This window comes from Thunnus maccoyii, chromosome 9, assembly GCF_910596095.1.
Source record: "Thunnus maccoyii chromosome 9, fThuMac1.1, whole genome shotgun sequence".
Classification (NCBI taxonomy): domain Eukaryota; kingdom Metazoa; phylum Chordata; class Actinopteri; order Scombriformes; family Scombridae; genus Thunnus; species Thunnus maccoyii.
In genome coordinates, this window is record NC_056541.1 from 22,351,938 (window position 1) to 22,373,367 (window position 21,430).

At 42.2% G+C, this 21,430-nt stretch overlaps 1 protein-coding gene across 7 annotated transcripts in view; it reads right to left on the reverse strand.

Annotated features, from left to right (window-relative positions):
• fam172a (family with sequence similarity 172 member A) overlaps positions 1-21,430 on the reverse strand; it is a 150,581-nt gene that overhangs the window by 78,194 nt on the left and 50,957 nt on the right. For all 7 annotated transcript variants that reach the window (XM_042421383.1, XM_042421388.1, XM_042421387.1 and 4 more), the window contains 2 exons: positions 12,425-12,643; positions 2,265-2,384 (listed from right to left, as the gene is read on the reverse strand). In XM_042421383.1, coding sequence (XP_042277317.1) covers positions 2,265-2,384; positions 12,425-12,643 — 339 coding nt within the window. The remainder of the gene's footprint in view (positions 1-2,264; positions 2,385-12,424; positions 12,644-21,430) is intronic.

Consider the following 21,430-nt stretch of genomic DNA (forward strand, 5'->3'; position numbering starts at 1 on the left):
GAAGAAGGAGGACTGAAAGACAACAGAAGCTGAGATGGCCTCGAGGGAAACCTGACTATGGTGTTTTCGAACACCCTGTCACTTAAAGTGAACACAAGGATCTTTCAAGTCTCTATTTTGATGTTATTGTCCCCATAGTGCATCTGCTATATGCTACGTATTTATATATGCATACACTGTATATGAGTGTTTTAAGAGGGTTTTCACGTGACAAGGACATCACATAAAAGGAAGCAGTTAGAACCTTGTCGAGGCCTTTATACACAGAGAGAGAGAAAAAGTCTGACTTAAACACAGAGAGACAGAAAGATACCAACAGAGAGAATAGCTAGTCTTCGTCACACAGTGAGAAAGCCCAAGAGATTGTGAGGCTGTCACGGACAAAACACTGCATGAATATTTAGCAGCCAAATTAAAATTACAAAATACTAAACAAAAAAGAGTAGGTGAAAGAAAAAGAAAGAAAATAAAATATTCCTGAAAACACCAGTGGGACAAGTGCCCACCTTTAATCCCCCACTAACCATATTCTCATTGTGTCTCCTCCCTCCTCCTCCTCCTCCTCCTCCTCCTCCTAGGAAAAGAGGAGAGATATGTCCTAAATAATATGGGATGTGGTGAATATAGCAGTAAATCCTTCAGATCAAGAAACCAGCTGACTGGCAATGTAGCCAAGCTCACAGATCATAGAGAGGCTTGCAAACACAACTTGCACAGCGTGTTACTTTGCAGAGCTTAATACAGTGCAGTTCTTTGCAGTAACAGTATTTTAAATGCTAACATGGCTAGCGCTGCATGTTAGCAATAGGCCGGGAACTTAGCCAAACTAGCTACATACAAGTGGTTGCTGCAATTTCAGAAGCCAAAATTACAAAAACTTTAAGTTAGAAGTTACAAAAATTACAACTAAATTTTCTTCTTCTTCTTTTTTATATCAAGCTACAGAAAGCTACTGTATGCTAGCATTTACGGGGAAAAATGTGCTTTATGTTACTTATATGCAAAAAGGTTTTTTTAATGATAGTATCCTTGGAAATATGTGACAAATAAAATGTGATGGTTTCTTTGCAGTGCCAAGGTAAATTAAAGTTATCCAAAATACTATGAAATGATTATTAGTTTTTAACATTTTTCATTGTTCTTAAAATGTTAAGAAAGGAGCTCAAACCCAGAGTGAGGACGTATCCTTTAAGGGGCACATTAACTGCTCTGTATGTTCTATTGTTACACACATTAGACTCGACAATACCTCAACAACTATGTCACCTAGAAATTGCACTTATATAGTACTAATTTAAATAAATGTAATTTCTAGGAGACAAAAGCAGCATGTAGCCACCTAGTATGATGGCAACATTAACTTCCCCACCATCAACCATGACTCCTAAATGCTTCTCTGTTTCAGTAAGAATAACTCGCCATGATTGTATAGGCTATCTGCACATTGAAGCGTAACTATTACATAACTCTAGTCATTAAAACACTAACAGAAGAGAAAGTGATGATCAATATGTGATGCAGAATCCCATGAGGACATCACAGTAAACCAAAGACTAGAAAATAAAGCATTAACCTCAGAAGTCTTCATATAACCCGCAAAAGACACACTACAGGCCCATTTAGCTGAAGGGTGCGGTTATAAAGCCAAGAGGCTGGCCAAACTTTTATTTCTGCCCTCCCATGTGCACCATTAATTCCTTCAAATCCACCTCTCCCTCACCATCTTTCAACCTATTCTCTCCCTCCTTTAAGGCTGAGATATCTGCATGCTCTGCCACAGATCTAGTTTAACAGTACCACTGTAGTTGTATTGCCATCCCTACATTTCTTTATCCAGCCCTCTGTTTTCCCCTCTTTTACTCCTGTTCTTGATGTGCAGAGGAGGTTGATAGTGCCCTAGGACAAGGATGAACCAGATTGTTTACAGAACCAGTACTTTTTCAAAGAAACTAAATGCTATTTATTTTTAATTGTTCCACCATGTTTCACACACTATCACTCTGCTGCCTGTTTCCCTGAGGTTCCCAGTGTTGGTTCTGCTCTGCATGTTGTTTTTTGCACACTAACATGTTTGTCTGCATATACGGGTGTTAGTGCAGCATGTTCTGTGGCGTTGCAAACTTGAATCTGAGACTATGCGAGTGCTGGAATATATAATTTCTCCTTATGTGAGTGATCGTGCTGACATGAGCCTATTGTGTGTCTCACTGTGTCTTTGTGTCGGTGGGAGGTAGGACGGATAAGCGGAAAACTGAAACACTCACCAGCTCAACGAAAGACAGCCCTCCATAGCTGTGGGCCACGATGAAGACATTCTTGGCTGCGGCTTTGGACACAAAGTGGTCCCACACGTACAGCACGTGTTCCTCGGAAGAACCATTTTCCTGCAAAACAAAAAAGCCACTCCAATGTTAGATGCATAGCCAAAAAGACTAACTGACGACAGAAACATTAAAGGCTTGAACAAACTCCAACTAACACAGTTGTGCAATTACAATTCATTTAAGGTGTCAGAATCCAGCCAATATCGGTGAAGCATCGATATAGTTATCAAACTCTTTGAAATGTAGTGCTACAGCATTAAAACCTGCACCCGAGGCCTGCCAAAAGGAGGGGGGTATAAAAGAGAAACAAAAAAAGTGGTGGTGGCCTGAGGTGATTTCTATAAAGAGCCACACTTCAGTGGATCAATAAGTCTTGCATATTGCAAATGCCCTAAATGTAAAACTCAATAGGCTCGGTGACGTAACGTTTAAATCTTAATTTGTACCCCATTGCTCAATCGATGGCCCGTCTATACGCCAGTAGAGGCATAATGGGAAGACGCTTGGGGAAGGTCAAAGGAAAAACAACAGCGAGGGCATATATACATAAATATACAAAACACACAATCAGGCACATTATTGCACCCGTGCATACACACACAAACTGCCCCTCATCTGCATGGACACAGTCTTACAGTTCACACACATGAGCAGGAACAAACACACGTGACCAGAAGACATGTTTAATTAACCAGAGTTGTAAGCACTTATCCAGGGCTGGAGAGAACAACAGTAAAAGTACAGGCGAGAAAAGGGCATCCGTTAATGAACTTGTGACATTGATTCAAGAATTTGATTTCCTATCAAACTGTCTGGTTCACAATAGGAAGCAACAATACATTCCCACAAGAGGGTTACACCACACATGGAGCCCTGTCGACTGGAAACACCTGTATCCCTAGATCACAACACCACACAGTATTTATGATAGCACCACACTGAATGCAAACATAATATTCACACACACACACACACACACACAAGCACACACACATTTCTCTTAATTAGCATACAGATCTATATATATAAAAAAAGAATATCTTGAAATAAACAAACACATGGCCTATAGAGAATGGAACCTCATCTGTTAATTGAGTGTCAAACGGTTTAATGTGACTCCAAAACAAATAATTAGTGATATGAGGTGAAGGACAGAGCAGGTGTGTTAAGAGACTATCCTGTTAGTATCCGTAAATGTGTTTGCATTTTACAAAGTAAGACAGTATATTATCACAGAAAGATAAGTACTTCAACATTCGCTCTCTTAAAGGTGGTAATTGAGGAGACAGTGATACACACACACATACACACACACACACACACACATATACACACACACACACACACACACACACACACACACACACACGTTAAAGAAAATATGGTTTAAACTTCACTTTTAGAAGAAAGTAAGGCAGCTTGTGATTTGACGGGATGTTTTCGCTTGCACGTATCTGTGTGTACAACTTTGTGTGCAAGTGTGTGTGCGCTTGTACTATTTGATGATGTGCTGATGTGTGTTTTTGTTGCTGTGTTTGTCTAGAGGTAAATTAACCTGTCAGAGTGTTTGTGTTTACTGCTAGATTAGCATGAGGGGGTTGTAGTGTCAGCACCCACCGCCATTCACAGAGTGTGATGCAAGAGCAGGCAACTCCGCTCTGCCCTGCCCTTCTGCCATTGGTGCATGTGTGCGTGTGTATGTGTGGGTTTGCCTGTGCGCACGGAGGGGCTGGCTGAAGCAGAGTTGTCTGTCTGAAATGCTGTGACATCAAAGTCCTTTGAAGTCTCCCTCCTCTCTCCTCTGCCATGTCACCCTTCATCTGTGAAGCCCATTTCATTAGCCTGCCTCCCTCCCTCACTACTTCCATCTCCTCTACCTTCTTTCTCTCCACTGATGCCACCTGTTCTTCTTCACGCTCCTCCGTCTCCAGTTTTGTCCACTTCTCCACCCACCCTTTAGTGACAATGCCTAACATTAAGACACAAGGTGCTACTGTACATTACAAAATGATGTCTGTGTGACATCCACTTTTAAAGAATCTATTTATTTATTTGCTAAAAATATTTTACATTCACATTTTAAGATACATATATTGCGCAGTTGATGTCTTCATAAAAACAGGTGAGTGGTCCAATTCTCCTGACTCCATCACCCCACCTCACGCTAACACACACACACACACATTCTTTGTCTTCACCCTCAGCAGCAGGCAACAGAGTGACTGACTACCTGGCATGGCAGTGTAGTGAATTATCTAAACAGCATTTGCATATTGTTGCAATTATTTCCTGGGGTTAATTAGCTGCAGTGGAGCACACCGCCCTGTGAGACCGGCTTCCTGTCACCAGCTCTCACACAGTATCTTACCTTATTTATTTATTTCCCACTGTTTGTGTATATTTGTCTGTGTGTGTGTATGTGTATGCTGTGTGTGCATCTGTCAGCACTGTCAGAATAGTGTCCCAACTGCACACCTGTTGCCAGCATCCTTCAGCCATGACTGTCAAGGGACACTGAGGATATGTACTGTTTGTGTGTGTATGTGTGTGTGTGTGTGTGTTTACCGAGTATATATGATCCATACTGTCTCCTCAGAGAATATAAAATACTCTGCACTCTAGACAGTCTCAGGACCAGACAGTCTCCAGATGCTGACAGCTAAATATTATCAAAAAGAAATAAAAATGTGCAGAGAGAACTAGAGAACTAGAGATAAATAGAGAGAGAAAAAGAGAAAAAAGGGTGAACCATACACACACACACACACACACCTATGTGCATGTAAACAGAATTAATGTGCATTTATTGTCAGTCATCATGAACTCCAGTGCAGACAGCTCCCTATAGTACAATCGTCTGTAAGTACTTACATCCCACAGCCTGTGATTAAAGTGATATACGTATACTCAAAGATTGGACAGCTCAGTCAGTGCAGCAATGAATGCTGCCAAACACATCTTTGAGCAATATACAAGGGCTACTATATATACATACATTCACATTGAGTTTTTATACAGCTCTAATGGCTGCAGTGAGTCAACTTACCGAAATGTAGTTTTAGCCATCTAAAATTCCTTCTACCCGATGAACAGAACGCTGATTATGTGTTGTGTGTAACTTACGTCACCATAAGAACTGCTGGACAACCTGCTACGCAACATTGTGCATGACTATCTACCCCACTTTTAGTCCATAAGTGTTTCCAACTGTTACTCCTTTGTTGAATGTGTTTGCCTTCCACTGTCCAGTTTCAAGATTTTGTTCAATTTAGCTCTTTCCATTACATGCACAACTCACAACTGCATGCACACACACACTAACAGGCATATTCCAGTGTATGCACACAGATGCGCGTGCAGACACACTCTCCTGTTTCTTCAAAAGTTGTCCGGTCCAATACTTGCCCTGTGTTTATTCACTGTAATGAGAAGCAGGGAGAGGAGAGTGGAGGAGAGGAGTGTGCTGCAGCCAGAATAACAGCCCCAACGCCAACACAAACCCAGTGTCTGACCAACACAGGAAACAATGAATCTAACAACATCAACACACTCTGACAAACAACCACTTCAGACCTCCCTGCACCTCCCTTCTGCTCCTCCTCCTCAGTCATCAAAACCACACAGGACTAGAGAACTTCTGAGGAGGCTGGAATCTCTAGTTGGGAGATGGTGAGCAGTGTGGACCGGAAGGAATCTAGTGGATAAGAGCCATTATACTTTTTACACTCAGAAACCTTTCAGTGGGAGCCAGCAGTGTCAGGACAGTGTCACGGGATCCCTAAACAACTTTATTGGGTTTGGGCAATGCTGGTTTCAATCTTGCATGAATGTCAATAAGTATTTCAATGTGTTAGAGCCAATGCTGAAATGAAATTAAAAGTAAAACAAACCTACATCAAATTACACTATTACCCCAGAGTTGCTTCCAAAGGAAGAGGTAGAAACAAATTACCCAAATTAGCCTCTCTCACTTTCTCTCTCTCTGTCTCTCTCGCTCGCTCTCGAAAATGAACACACACACCCAAACTCTAAATGTCTGACCGATCTCTCTCTCAGTCCCCTTCTGCTCTCGGGCCACACACTGAGTAAACCCACCAGCAGGCCCAGTCATTATATTCTTTAATATGTCCTGATCAGCACAATACAAGATTGCTTTCATTTGCCCCAATGATTAAATATTAAATAAGCAATGTATATAATTGCATGTTTGGTATTAGCAAAGAGGTCATTAGAGTGAGTTAGTTTGTGTTTGTGTGTGCGGGTGTGTGAGTGTGATTGCGTACATGTCTCTGTGCACACAATTAAAAAACGGACCTCAACGACACCTGTTTGCAATTGCATTCTAATCAATGTCTAGGACGTGTACTCCTTCGCCATCTCCTTCCCTTTTTTATCCCCCTCCCATTTTTTTTTCTTTCTTTACCCTCTTTTAAGGCAGACAGAGAGCTGAAGTTAGCTAGAAGCTGTCTGGGAGCTGATGGGTCTGCTAGAGTGGGGGTAGAAGGTATGGAGCAAATTAGTGGCAGAGATGGGAAAATAATGACTGTGGCATTGTGGGTAATTAGCAGGTATAGTACCTATGGAGGGTTGGGAATATAATGATGTGAGAAAGAGACAGAGAAAAGGGAGAATGAGGTGAAAAACATGTGGAAGACTAACAAGAGGGGAGAAACTGTGTGTGCACGTGTGTGAGAAAGAGAGGGAGAGAGAGAAATGTATGTGTAGGTGTGTTATTTGACTTTGCAATAAGTGAGTGACTGCGAGAGAGCAGGAGCCAGAGAAAGGAGAAATACTATAGTGTACGTGTCATCCCACGTGCAGATTAGCGTTCACAGACTGTATACAATAAAATAGCATGACCTTGGTGGGGTCAGGCTGCTCTGACAATATTTGCCAGGGCATTGTTTCAAATCAATAACTCATTAACAAAGTACAAAGGAAGTTGCTGTGGGTTTGTGAGATTCTTTATTAGAAAAGAGCGGCTGCGGGCCAGAAAGGTCATCGCTGTGACATCTCGGCTAGCCTCGCGCCGCTGCCCGGATTGTCAGGTGAAATTACTGCGAGCCATTAATTGACATAAGGCAAAGGAGAGCGGGCAGGCAGACAAGGCTGTGTTTGTTCCAGGATGACCCTGAGGTGCTGTGTGTGTGTGTAAGTCTCTGTGTGTGTCTGTGTATGTCTTTATTCGGGTCAGCCTGTATCCACAACAGGATTGTGTGCAGAGAGAGAGAGAGAAGGAAAGAGAGCTCAGTGGGTGGGGAGGTGTGAGGGAGGGCAGGATGGATGTGTTTGATGGTTGACCTGACTAGAAGATTGGGAGCAGGGATCTGAGACCAGCTACACTGGTTCTGCCTTGAGCAAACACACAAACACACAGGTATGCCAGCACACACATATGCTATGTACTACACATAACACAGAAATGCTCACGCGGACTAACAAGTTCAAAATCTCACAGATTCACTCCTATTTGAAACTTTGATAAGTCAAATGACACTTATACAGTTAATTCAAATACAAGAAGATAACGCCCAAGTTAAAAAATGTCACACGTCACCACCACCATTAAAAGGTAACTCATAAAGACATGCACACAGGTCAAAACTTTTACTCTCCCACACTCACACTGAAATACACACCAAATACAAAGATGGCATCTAGCCAATTTGTTCTCTGCTGCAAGCAGGTGAGCTGCCCTCTAGCCCTGGTCATTGACCTCTCCTCTGACCAAGTTCAGGGGTTAATCAAGTCCCTACCTGTCCTTGGATATGCTGAGCCTTACTTCTTGGCACGATCACAGGTCAAAGGTCAAATAAACCCTGTCTGTATAATTGCTTGTGGGCCACCAATTGGGGCAAAGGGGTGAAGGTGACAAAGAGCAAAAGAGCCCAGTCCCATAGAGAAAAACTGTAGCGCCATGTCGAATACAATTACCAGTGTGTGTGCTTGTGTGTCCATGTCTTAATGTTTATAATCAAGTTTTGGTGTGTGTGTATGTGTGTGTGTGTGTGTGTGCGTGTACATTAGTGAATCCTCAGGACATTTTGTAGTACAGTGTGAACATGGGGGAACAGGACATCATCTGCTAAACACAGACAAGAACAAGGGTCTCCGCTGGCCTCTGTGGACAGTTGCAACTGGGAGTAATGGGTCTTGGAGAGGTAGGACCTAAATAATGCTGCTTCCTTTAGGAAACACACTCTACAAGTCTTATTTTAAACTGCTAAGAGAGTGTCTTACGTCAATGCTAACCAGAGCGAATGGTAAAAAATGGTTTAAGACAAGGGATTTAAACAATGCCTTGAGTAGAAACACAAGCACACTGAAGTGCCCCAATGTTTTCTCCATTGTGGTGCGATTACTCCAAATGAACAAATATAGGGAAAGTGGAAAGATGTGATGTGACCCTCTCCAATCTCCATCATACAGATATCTTATTCTTGAAGTTGAAACTGAATATAGTAGGGGAAAAAGAAGAGAAGGAATAGTCCCAATCTGCTACTTCAAAATGCTATAGGAGTGAAGGCTTCTCTGTCCAACTCTATGAACGTTTAAGTAACGTTCAATGTGACATGTTAAAAGGAAAAGCATAAAAAACTAAGAGAGAAAGAGAAAAGTATTCCAGTCATTTATAAAAATAAGTGGTGCTTAAAGAAAGGCGAAGCTCTGTTTTTTGTCCCCTTTGCTCTTTTTTTTCCCTTCTTCTTTCCAGGGCCTGCTGGCCTAATCCCAGCCAGCCAGCCTTGGGTGAACTCTTTGGAAGCTTCTTAAGCCCATGAATGTGCCTTTTGTTCCTGCCATTCCTCCGCTTGGCTGACAGAAAATAGCTAACTGGATTACTGCTAAAATTCAGAGTAAAGTGAACTCCCAAACTTCTATATGGCAAAGTGCTAAGAAAGCCCCCCCCCCCCCCCCCCACCTCCCACCCCCCACTCACCCCTCCACTATCCTCAACAGCATCCCTCCGATCAGACTTTCTATCCTTCCATCCCACCCTCTGTGCTCTCTCCTTCTCTCCCTCCTCCATCAACATCCCCCTAAACATGGCCCAGTGGTGTGTGATCTGGAGGAGAGGAGAGAAGAGGGATTAGATAAGGTTGAGAGGTTGCACACTATGAACCCAAGGCTAAAAAGTAAGAATCCTAAAAGCAGTTTAGAGCTTATTAATGTGTGTAAGGAAGCGTATTAATCAACTCAACTCTATCAGGGACTGGTGTGCATGTGTGTATGTGTGTGTGTGAGTCTTTGTGAGGCAATGTAATAAAAAAAGAATGCATATTGTAATTGTATGGGTCTTATTGGTATAAATACAGAGTATAACAGGTGTTGATTTAAGCTTTTTTATATGATGTCGAATTTTATTATATTAGAGGGAGTAGAGGCATATATTTGAGAGTGTGTGTTACTGAATGGCTGTGTGCAGGTGGTCTGGCAGCTCAGCGGGAGTTAGAGTGTGAGGTATAGCGAATAAAAAGGTTTGTGTGTGTGTGTGTGAATGCGCGTGTCTTGGGTGGGTGTTGTTAAAAAAAGATGAAAACAGCCCTGCTAAAGACGTTTGATTTGATTCACCACCCACCCCGACTAACAGAGGTAAAAGAAAAGGATACACACACACACACGCACGCACACACGCACACACACAAATGTCAAAACCTTAGTTCTTTTTCCACCTCCTTTACTCTTTTGTCTGCCAGTGTGTGTGTGTGTCTTTGCATATCTGCATGTGTGTATGTGCGTGCTCGTATGTGTGTGACAGCTTACTCTGAGGTGGACAGAGGCAGAGCAGTGGAGAGTAAAGCGGTGCAGGAGGAGGCGTGGACGATAGAGGCGAGGTCATACACACTAACATCCTGCTGACTTCTGGGTCAAAGGTCAAAATTCAAGGGGCACCAACACAGAGCCAACCTGCTCACTCATTAATCTTTATCCTGAGTCTTGCAATCCCTGCATCTAAGGACAAGTGTATTTGGCTGGAAAATCTAAACCTTCTACATGACCCCTATTTTTCTGGTTAATGAGGATAATTTTGTATTAGCCTGCTGGTCTGAAAAATATAGACACAGAAAACATTTTTTTAACCATCTCTCTCCTTTCACTGGATACTGCACTGGTATCAACTGCTAAATCAATTATTAGCGTATATTAAACAGAAAAAAAAAGTGACATGGAAATAGGCTGGTGCGGTATTTTCTTAAATCCTAACTCATTATGTTGTCTATCTGTCCTGACCCCTGTTTAACTGCACAGTATTTCTAAAGACACACCATGGCTGTATATCGCCTTTGTCTCAATGCATCTGACCCTGTCTGGTATGCATTATGCAGGCATGGGGAAAGCAAGATGAGCTCAATATCAAGATGTGAATAATATTGCGTGCTTCCTCGTAGGGTAGGGAAACCTTGGTTGGGACTGTGTTAACGATCACTGCTAACATTACAGAGTGCGAAAGATTTCAGTCAACAGAAGGTGAGCGGGGAGAAAGAAAGAGTGAGAGAAGAAGAGAGACATATGGAGAAAAAAAGAGTTGGAGGAAGAAAGAGATCATTATGTCATAGAGAATCCTTCAAGTTATACCTTTAAAATAAAAACAAGTTATGAATACAAGCTCCCATCATCGCAAGTATAACAAGATGTGGATTGCATTCACAATGAAAGATAAGATAAAAAATATGAAAGTTCTATCAGCCACTCAGAGAGTTGACAGAAGCAAGTTGGTTTAACTGAATTACATTACAAGACGTTAGGGATTGTTTACCATAAGACCTTTATGTCAGATAGTGCAAAGCCAGTTCATCAGTTATATGATGGGGAATCCAGCACACATGTAAAGAAGTGCGACAGAGTAAGATAGCGCTGCAGCTAATTATCCCTTATTAGAGTGTCTGTAAAGATACTGCCAGGGGGGTGAGAAAAAAAAAAAAGTCTGCGTTGACAGCTCACACACCGCCCGCTTGTCCCACAGCAGCCCTAACTCTTGTCAGACATTAGAGACTGACGTCTTTCACACACACACACACACACACACACATGCACGAACACCCACCCACACACACAAACGTACATGCATTACTGGGACTCTACTGCCATAAACTAAACTAAGACACAGATAATCGATGAGGACACTCTAGATGTATAAGACCCTGCGACAGGAAAACGTGTAGCTCATCTTGCCTGTAATTTTTAACATGTTACTGAATGAGAGCCTTTAAAAAAGAAAGAAAATTTTCTAGACCTTCTCGCAGCAGCAAATTGTGAATTCTGTTGGCAAGGGGTAAAACAAAAGCTGCCTATGAAGGGAAGATATTGTTGTATCTCACGTCACTTTGGCCATATTTATTTTCACAATGGAACTACATTTATGAAAAGGGTCACTTCCTTTGTTTGGCCACAAGGTAAACGGGCTGAGCTAGGTGCCCTCAGCCACGTGCGTGCGTCTGTACGTATGTGCATCTGTATATATGTGTGTGTGTATGATTAGGGGATGTATGGTCAGTGTCGCATGATAAGAATTTTGCAGTGTGTTTGCAGAGTGTGTGTTAAGGAGATAATAATCCCAGCGGTCAACAAGAGTGAAGGGCCACAGCTACACTGACCGGCCCACCATCTGAGAGAGAAAAAGAGAGAGAGGGAAAGAGGGAGAGAGGGAGGTAGCCATGTGGTTAACACTTGCTCACTGAGAGGCGACTGGAGCTCAGCCAACCTCTTCACACACAGGCTGACCACACAAGAGCCTCTCTTTCTCCCTCTGCTTCCCATCCTCCCTTCCTCCATCGTTACCTAACATTTCCTTTCCTCGCTTCCTCAGCTAGCCACCTCCCACCATCCTCCGCTCCGCACCTTCTTGCCTCTTTTGTCTCTTCCAAACTTACCCAAATTCCTCCCTCCCATTTTCTCACCTAGGTCTACTCCTACCTTCTCCCATGACCCTAAATGACCACGACCCCGTCACTCCGACACCCTCCCCCATCATGTCTACTTTTGATGAACATCTAGCCTTCTGTCCCTCCACCCTGGCTCACTTAACACGTCTTTCCTGCCTTCCTTTCCTGTCTCTCCTCCCTCGCTCCATCCCTATGTCCCTCCCTCCTTCTGCAACATACCCGTATTGGGGTCCGTTCAGTCTCTGTCTCCTTCTGAGGGTTGCGGTACTTCTCATAAAATTCTCTCTTCTTCTTGCCCTCTTTGTCATCTTTGCGTTCCCTCTTTTCAGCCGGTTCATCCGAGGGTTCGGTCGGAGAGGGCAGAGGAGAGGACTTGGACGGTTTCTCCACCTCCAGGTAGTTCTCATTGGGGTTGAGCACCATCACGCTATAGCCCTCCTAAAACAGATAACAGAAGTATGTGTATTAGAGCCATAGCATCAGCATCATCTACATCAGATACTGTTCATATTAAGTGTTCAGCATTCATGATATTTAATATATTTATCTATTTCTGTATATATAATACATTATAATGAACTTTATTTGTATAGGCCTTTTCACAACAAAGTTACTAAGTGCTTTATAAGGCAAAATAAATATACAAAATTCACCAGTTTGTATTGCAATGCAATTTAAACACATTATGAAAGAATAAAAGTGAAATCTATAGTGGAGAAGACTCTATCTATATTTATAAAATAAATGCATCACAAATAGACAAATTAATAGCCAGAAAGATATGTGTGTGTAAGGTGAGATTTGTAGAAAATGTAACATTACACATTGTTTATTTTTTGGTCGTTTTTTGTTTTGTGTTGGTTAAATTGCAGTTTTTTTAAAACTTTGTCAAACCCACAATGTAAAGTTGACAGAGAAGTGCATGATAATATCTGCTACACACAGTTCAGCAACTTTCCTGCTCAATCTAGGCCCTGAAGGGGCTCATGGGGTATAAAGAAGAGCTCGGCAGTGGATATCTAAGAGCAAATAATACAAGAACAACACTTGAAAGACCCCAACTGTTAGATAACTGGAGTAAAAGATGCAAATCCACCCAGAGAGAAACAGTAGAGAAAATGACAGAGGAGAGCGTGTCACTGCAGGGACAAGCCTGAGAAATAACTGAGGGATTGGAATTCAGTGACGGTGGTTTCAGTCGGTGAATAGCATTTAGTGACTCCAAAGGCCATGTGTCACTTAATATCAAACCCAATCGATCCCACCATCACTCAATGCAAGAGTTAGCTGCAACTGCATACGCATCTGTGTGTATGTGCACGTGTTTGTGTGTACTTGACTTGAAACTTCTACAGACAGCACTCCAAATGAAGCTCAGCTCCAAAAGAGCACCTCAAAATTTTAAAAAAAGCTAAGAAAGTTTCCACACCAAAACTAATTTTGAATAAACACTGATAACTGATACATTACTTCAAAATGCCAAAAATTAAAATTAATAGTTAAAATAAAGAGGAAATATACTGTATATATAAGAAAAAAGACACCCAAGTGGTTATAATAAAAGAGAATGACAGATGGGAAATGTATTATGGAGAAAAGGAAGTTTTCTTGTAGCCTTTAGTGACTTCTTCAACTTTCAAGCCTTTTAATTAACTGTGTTTATTGTCCCAAGCACTCTGAAACTTAAGCAGGAAATAGATGGATTCCTGTTTCACTGCAGTTGTGCTTTTCACACACAACCCCCATTGTGAATACATATACACACACACACCCCAAGACTCAAATGTATGGGTATGTGCCTGTGTAAACACACACACACACAAAGACACACACTAAGGAGTATGAAAGATATCAGTGCTGACAAAAAGACCTTTAGGAGATGTGAGAGAGAGTTAAGAGAGGCGGCATCGCTCAGCTTCCACTGCAAATTGCCATCGCACACACTGTCTTCTCAAGGCGGCACATCTTCTCTTCCTTAATAAGTGTTAACACAATGTGCTTGTCTTCCGTTGACGCAGTGTGTGTGTGTGTGTGTCCCTCCTGTGCCCATCGACATCAAACCTGCCACACACCCCTTCCCTTAGCACCTGCCGTGTGTTGACAACGACAAAATGACACTTTCTCACTTATTCAGATTATAAAATTAGTCTGATTCTCACTCCCTTTCAGATTCAGACAAGGCTATCCTTCCCTCACTGGGTATATTTGTAATGTAAAACTTAGTAATAGTATTTTTTCAAAATAATCTTAAGAAGCTTTTTTTAAGTGGGATGGAAATTCAACGTGATCGAACTTAAAGTATGTGTTTTCTCATTATTTCATCAGCTTTAAAATGTCACTTAAAATTCAACAAATGTATTTAGCTTTTGAGAATTTTCTGTGAGATAGCAGCAACTATATGATGATGAAATATATTTCAGTTTTGTATTTCTCTCTGAGATAAGTAGGGCGATTTGGCAAATGATTTATATCTAGGTAGATTACCTGTGTTTTCATGAGTTTGTGAGTATATGTACGTACATATAAAGCGGTAGGGGTGAAGTTGGAGAGGTAATGGTTTAGGATCTATTAGAGAGATTAAATTTAGCCTTCAGACATCACAGAGACATTTGCACACAAATACTGAATTTCAGACACACAAGTGCACATGCAGACAGATGGATGACCAGATGAAAAAGGAGCAGGAGCGATTGAGGGAGAGCGGAAAATAAAGAGAGAGAGAGAGAGAGAGAGAGAGAGAGAGACAAAGAGGGGAGAAAGAGTGAGGGACAGAGAGAAGAGAGATAGATGGATAGTAAAAAAGATAAGACAAAGATACATAGAGAAGGAAGGAGAGACAGAGAAATGTAGTCTAACCGGATCCACACCAGCTTTGTGGCACTGCCCACTGGTGGCAGCCTGATAAAATAACTGACAAGACCAGTTCAGCCTGTGGCAAAAACATTAGAGCAACATGACACAATTTAAAATCAATTAGTGTTTAGATGAAAAACTAAACTAAAATATGAAAAAAAACTAAACAAAGACAAAATGAGAAGCACACTACACTGTAAACAAATTCCCCAAATTAGGACAGAAAGACAGAAAGAACAGGAAGAGCCTCTTGCATTCAACCACTATCACATCACTTTGTGTGCGTTTTTCCTTTCCCCTAATCCCGGTTCACAAGGCCAAAAGTTAATGGTTTAGCAACACTGGTCCACGTGTTCTGATGCTAACCCTGAGTGGCCTACAACGGTGTTTGGCCTTCAGTGCTCTTAGCCTCACCCTGACTGGTCAATAACCCTTCCTGGCCTTAAGCATTCTAATGCTAACCTCAAGTGGCCCAAGTAGTCTGGTTCCTAGCCTTTAGCGTCCTTATGCCAACCCTTAGTGGCCTATAGCCTATGGCCTTTCCTTTGGAGAGGCTAACACACCTAACCGAGCTAACAGTGCTAACCCTTTCAGCTGTCCAGTCACCCAGAAGGACATTGCTGTAAAGGCAACCAGTGTTGTCGGCGTACTTAGTCTGGAGGAGCAGGGCCGCCGAGTTCACCTCTATGTCGGAAACCATCATTTATTTGAACACTGAGAGGTCTATCTTGATGTCAGGACAACACTGCTCTCCCTGCCCAGCCACTTCCTCCTCTTATTCTTCTCAACCAAATATACAACCATGAGTCTGAGGCAAGTGGACTGAGCACAACATAGCAAATGGGGAAGTTTCTTTCTTGACGTTTTTTAAAATAAATTTGAACTCAAACTAAAATATGGTTCTTTTATAAATGTGATAATTGTATTTTTTTCTTATGTGTAAAAAAAGAGTTTAAAAATAGATTATAACTTGCCACTATGATTGGCTAATTGGACATACTAAATCGATCTACATAAAAAAATAAATGTGTTGAAAGAAAAAAACATGGTATTCAAATTAAACAACTCAAATCCCGCACGCCTAATTTCTCCCACAGAACTCATGTTCATCATCCCAGTCTTTGCGTTGTTTTGTGACAGCTAAATCTTTCTACCATACACTGTTCTAGAGGTAGGTCATTCAGTCTTTGTGTGTTTGCGCTAACTGTTAAGTCTCACACACACCGACACACACACACACTCTGAATACACTGGCTAAATCTGATCTTTGTTTTGTGATGTGCTGTCAAAGTCTGAATCTTACACAAATGCACATTGCAAACCTTGGGTCACCCTGCTTTTTATGCCACTAAATCTCTCTCACACAGATTTCTAACATTGGGTCAGTTTGCCTTTGTCCTATACACACACACTGTCTCAGATAAAACACACACACACAGTCCTCTAGCGTTGGGTCAGACTTGTCTTTCTGCTGCAGCGTGTAGGCTAAGTCTCTTCCCATGCCCTGTGGGTGCCCCTGTGCCACCACCACACTGAGTCCCTGCCCTGGGGCCAGCGGTCAAGAGGGTCGCCCCGACCCCTCTAAGGGGGGGCACCCCGACCCCCATCACCCCGCTACGGACGCTCCTTAGCACTCCTTTGTCGGCCTGTCCCGAACCAGATAGCACAACAAAGGCTGCCGCTGCTACGGAAACCAGCGCTTGTCTCATCATCGTGATGAAACCCTTCCTCCATCATCACCCCATCTATCCACATACGGCATTGTGAAGCTCTTAAAAAAAACACTCTGTTTACAATCTGAAAGGTATTGGGAATTTTTATTAAATAAAAAAAGAATACATATATGAAGCTGTAATTTAAAAAAAAAATTGAGCATTAGTCGTGATTTATTATTACAAAATTAGAGCTATAACATGCCGTCTTAACAATATTGTCAATACTATTTGATGACACTGATGTGTTCTCTTTATGCTTAAATTGGATGCCGTTTGTCCACTTTGAACTTTGATGGTAACGGATCATTATTTTCCCTTCCACTCACATTATTAGCAAATAGCGTGTGTGTCTGTGTCTGTGTCCGCACGTGAGTGAGTACACAAGTGTGAGGGAGAGTAAATAAGATGTCCCTTTAAGACAGCAGCACCTCTATTTTTCCAGTGGCGTTGTAATGAAATGAAATGTGTCTAATGTGCGGGAGCGGGGAGAAAGGCGGCCGGAGTGAGAGGGTGTTTCATCTGTGCGTGTGGAGCTCAGCGAAGCTTTGATGTGAGAGCTCTCATGTAGTGAGCAGGGCTTTGGGCACAGGGAAAAGGACAGCACTTGACAGGTACAAAGCATGGCTGATAGCGGTCACGGGTGCATGCAGTGAGAAAAGTGGATGGTATGGTTGCGTGAATTTGAGGTTGTATGTGTGGCTGAATAGGAGCATATAAATGCTCTTCATTGCATCGCACTTGTATTTTAATGCATTTTTGTATCCGTATGCATGCATATAATGTCTCAAGAATCAGCATGCAGTCTATAGGTGTCTATTAAAATTGGCTCTTGGGCAGCTTATTTTATTAGTTTTCTGTCGGGGGGCTGTTAAGATCAGGGCAAGCAACACTCCCTTTTCTTAACAGCCGTCACTCCACTTCCTTGTTTCAGCAATACGCAGCTCCCGATTCGCTACTAAGGCTTGACTGACAAGGGGGAAAGGGTCACCCAGCATGGCATACCCAATAAGAGGAGGAGGAGGGGAGGGATGTCTGCAGGCTGCAGTCGGGTTTGAGGTCTGAACGAGGCACAATGGCTGACCGAGAAGAAAGGCTAAGTTGGAAAATAATCGAAAGCAAAGCGTCGCCGTTGCATCTTGTTTGCATTTTTAGTTACAAGTGGTTGCAGTGACGTTTAATATAAGTTAAAAAAAAACGTTTTAAAGGGAGGGGGGTGGTAGACTGTTCCTCAATAAAGAGGCATGAAGGAGCTGAGAGGGAAGGTACATACTGTAATAACGACTACACTCTTGTTCTGTCTCCCTGTCAGGGCCACCATGCTCTGTATGACCTTGTCTGTCTCCATCTCTACGTGAGCTTTTTCGGCGTGCAGGGCCCCTTTATCCATCCAATCCCCCTCTTTTCTCTCTCTCTCTCTCTCTTTTTTCCCACTCCCCCTCTCCCTGAGGCTGAGATACCACACAGATCGCACAGTAGTGTCAGATTAAGTCACGGTGCCCCCTTTCTCATTTTAACACAGCACCAGTCTGAGACCCCCCATACCCTCTGAGCACACAGCTATGTTTCTCTGAGAGCAGAAGGGCAGGAGAGTACTTACTATACCACAGGGGCTATGAAAAGACATGTGTGGATCTTAGGGGTCATGTGAGAAGGGATGAGACAGGATTGTCATCAGCCTGTCAGCAGAAAATCAATCATCCTCTTGATAACTACGGATACCCGGGGGACATGCCGGAGAAGACCTAAATGTAACTAAATATCATTATCTTTCAGTTTCACAAAAAAGACACCAAAACTTAAAGTAATACATGGAAAAAATAACAGGGTGAAATTACAACTTAGGTTAAGACATGTTTCCTCTGAATAAAGTGGTACGAATCGCACTACATACATACGATACATCTCATACAGCTCAAATTGCATTTTTTTTGGATCCACCGCTTAACCCCACATCCCTGTATGCTCAGCGAATCAGTTGAACAGCCAACACAAATGTTTACGTAGGAAAAGTAAGACACACTGGAGCTTCATCTCCCCATCTGCTCTCTGAGTTAATTTTGAACAAATTGCCCACTGCATTGGTTTCTCCTCTCATAAAGAGTACACATTTAATTAAGTTTCTCCGGATTCAACTTTTCACTTCAAGTTCAAAGACTACATTCGGTGTTCGCTTCCACTAATGTAGTCGTTCACTAATTTGGTCAAAGTAAATAAGACTCTGTGGTAATGATTATCTTTTTCTTGATCTTAATGAGCACAAATAGTTTAGGTCAGAATAAGACGCTAACCTTTTGAGCTAGTCAAGTAGTTGTGTCTGTAATAAGCAGCAGAGTTTTTAACCTTGGCATGAATGTCTGGGCTCATTTGGATATTGTTTATATGTGGAGCTGAATATTTATAAATGAGTTCAAAGTGGAGCAGTGGGGTGGAGGAAGTGAAGAGAATAGCACAGCTTCTGATCCCTGATGCCTCAGCTTCTTTTCATGCTCGCATTTACATTTCTTTCTCTCTGTTTCGCTTTCTATTCCTCTCTTCCTGTCTTGCTCCTCCCGACCTGTCTATTTTCAGCACCTTTGTGAAAGGATAGACATAATGACACACACACAAACTGTTGAGTAACTCACTCAGTGTAATGCCGAGGCCAGTTTATGTAATTATTTCTATATTCAACGTCACTGAATCTAGGCTTGATGGTTGATCAAGAGGAAGCATCCGAGCGTCTGGGCAGACACTGCCACATAAACACACATAAATACGCACACACACACACGCATGTTCGCTGACACACACAGAGTTCGGAGGCCTGCTTCATCTGCTCTCAGCACGACACACACAGAGGGAGGTGCAGGGTTGGGGGTGGGGGTTGGTAGATTGGGGGTGGATGTAGCATTAATCACCGTCCAGGTGGAAATTGTCAGAGCTATCGATTGTGCAAGTAAATGTTACACAAGTCATTTGTCAACTTTTTTACACAGGAACAGCGTGTCATTTGCAAAGACGCAACTGTGAATGTAAACTCAAAGACACTGAAATTTAGAGCGGTGTCACCACATGGGAAATCGGCTCCGTGGTCACTTAGCAGTCATGTAAATGTATGAATGTTTCCTAAAGTTTTATTATTTCTCTTTACGTTGCAATCTTTTAACAATTAGGAAAAGTAAAAAAAAAAAAGCAGTGTTGCTTGGGCAGATGATCAAATCAGTTGCATAATAAATTAACAAATATTTCCAGTCTAGTTTAATATTATTGTATAAAACATGTGCTTGCCACATACACAAAAAAGGAAATACAGTAAGCAGGAACAGTTCTCAGCCCACAGAGGGAAAGCTATGGGGAAATAAATACAGGAGGCTTATTCTGATGCCGTTAGCATTTTGATTTATATATTCTATATTGTCTCCCCTAAGCATACACATGTATTTTTAATGAGGGCACAGAGAGATATAGATCATGGAATGATAGGTGCCTCCCTGCCCTCCTGCCTAACTATTTAATGTATGAATCAAGGAGAGAGGAGAGCGGAGGGGGGGAGGCAGAAAAGCTACAAAAAGAAGGAAGACAAGACGAGTCCCAGGAGTAACCCTGTCCTGAAGGCCACTAATAACTGTGCACGGAAGGAAGAAAGACAAAGCCTGAGTTCAGTGGGCCTAGGAAGGAAGGCGTATGATCTTAAACGAAGATGATGATTATAATGATGCTGGGAATTTCAAGAAGTAAAAACATTGCTGCACAAGACCAGTCAAAAGTGAGGCACCTCTGCCATGACAGTAAAATATCCATTTCTGACGATGATACAACAGTGGCTGTGCGTTTACAGTAAGTTCGATTGAAGTAAAGACTTTGCCCCAACACATGAATTCTTAAAGTACACTGTCGATGAATGTTTCTACTTCACCATCTGGACAGGTAGTTAGTGAGTTAACACACATGAACACACGGTGGGTGTGAGACGCATGACCATATGTACAGACTGAGCCCGCCAGGGTCAATGGCAGGACACATCTAAACATTGCAGACACATGAACACATGTATGCAAGCATGTGTATGCACAGACCTATAGGCCCATACCCATCAGCATGGTGAAATAATACACAAGTACATGTGTGTGCCATGGTAAATTACAAAGATTTTTTTTACGGTTCAGTACATCCATCTGGTTAAAAAAAGAAATAACTTTGTGATGATGTTTTAATAGTTGGCATGTAGAATGTGCCATTCATGAAGAAAAACCACAGTATTTTTTATTTGGAAAATTGATTCTCGACCACTTAGTTGTGCTGAAAAAAATGTGTCAGTGTGCTGGACTGGGTGTCATCTCCCAGTAATCTGCACTGTGTTGGTGAATAATGAGACCGTGCTGTTGCGTCCAGGGTATTAATCTTACTGAACATCACAGGAACACTATGACCTCCATGGGTCAAAGGTCAAAGAGAAATCCCTTCACCCCTGCCCTGTTATTGTGACCTAGGAGGGAGAGCCACAGAGAGAACTGGTGGTCCTGCCGACAGTGCTGACTGTTGCTATGTGAGGCGTGTGTGTGTGAGATATTTCATGTTAAATGTGACCTTTCATGAGATTAATTTTGATATCTTATATGTGTAAATTCATTTCTATCTGCAACGGCATTGTACGTTGTGAGAGTGTAACAGGCTACAA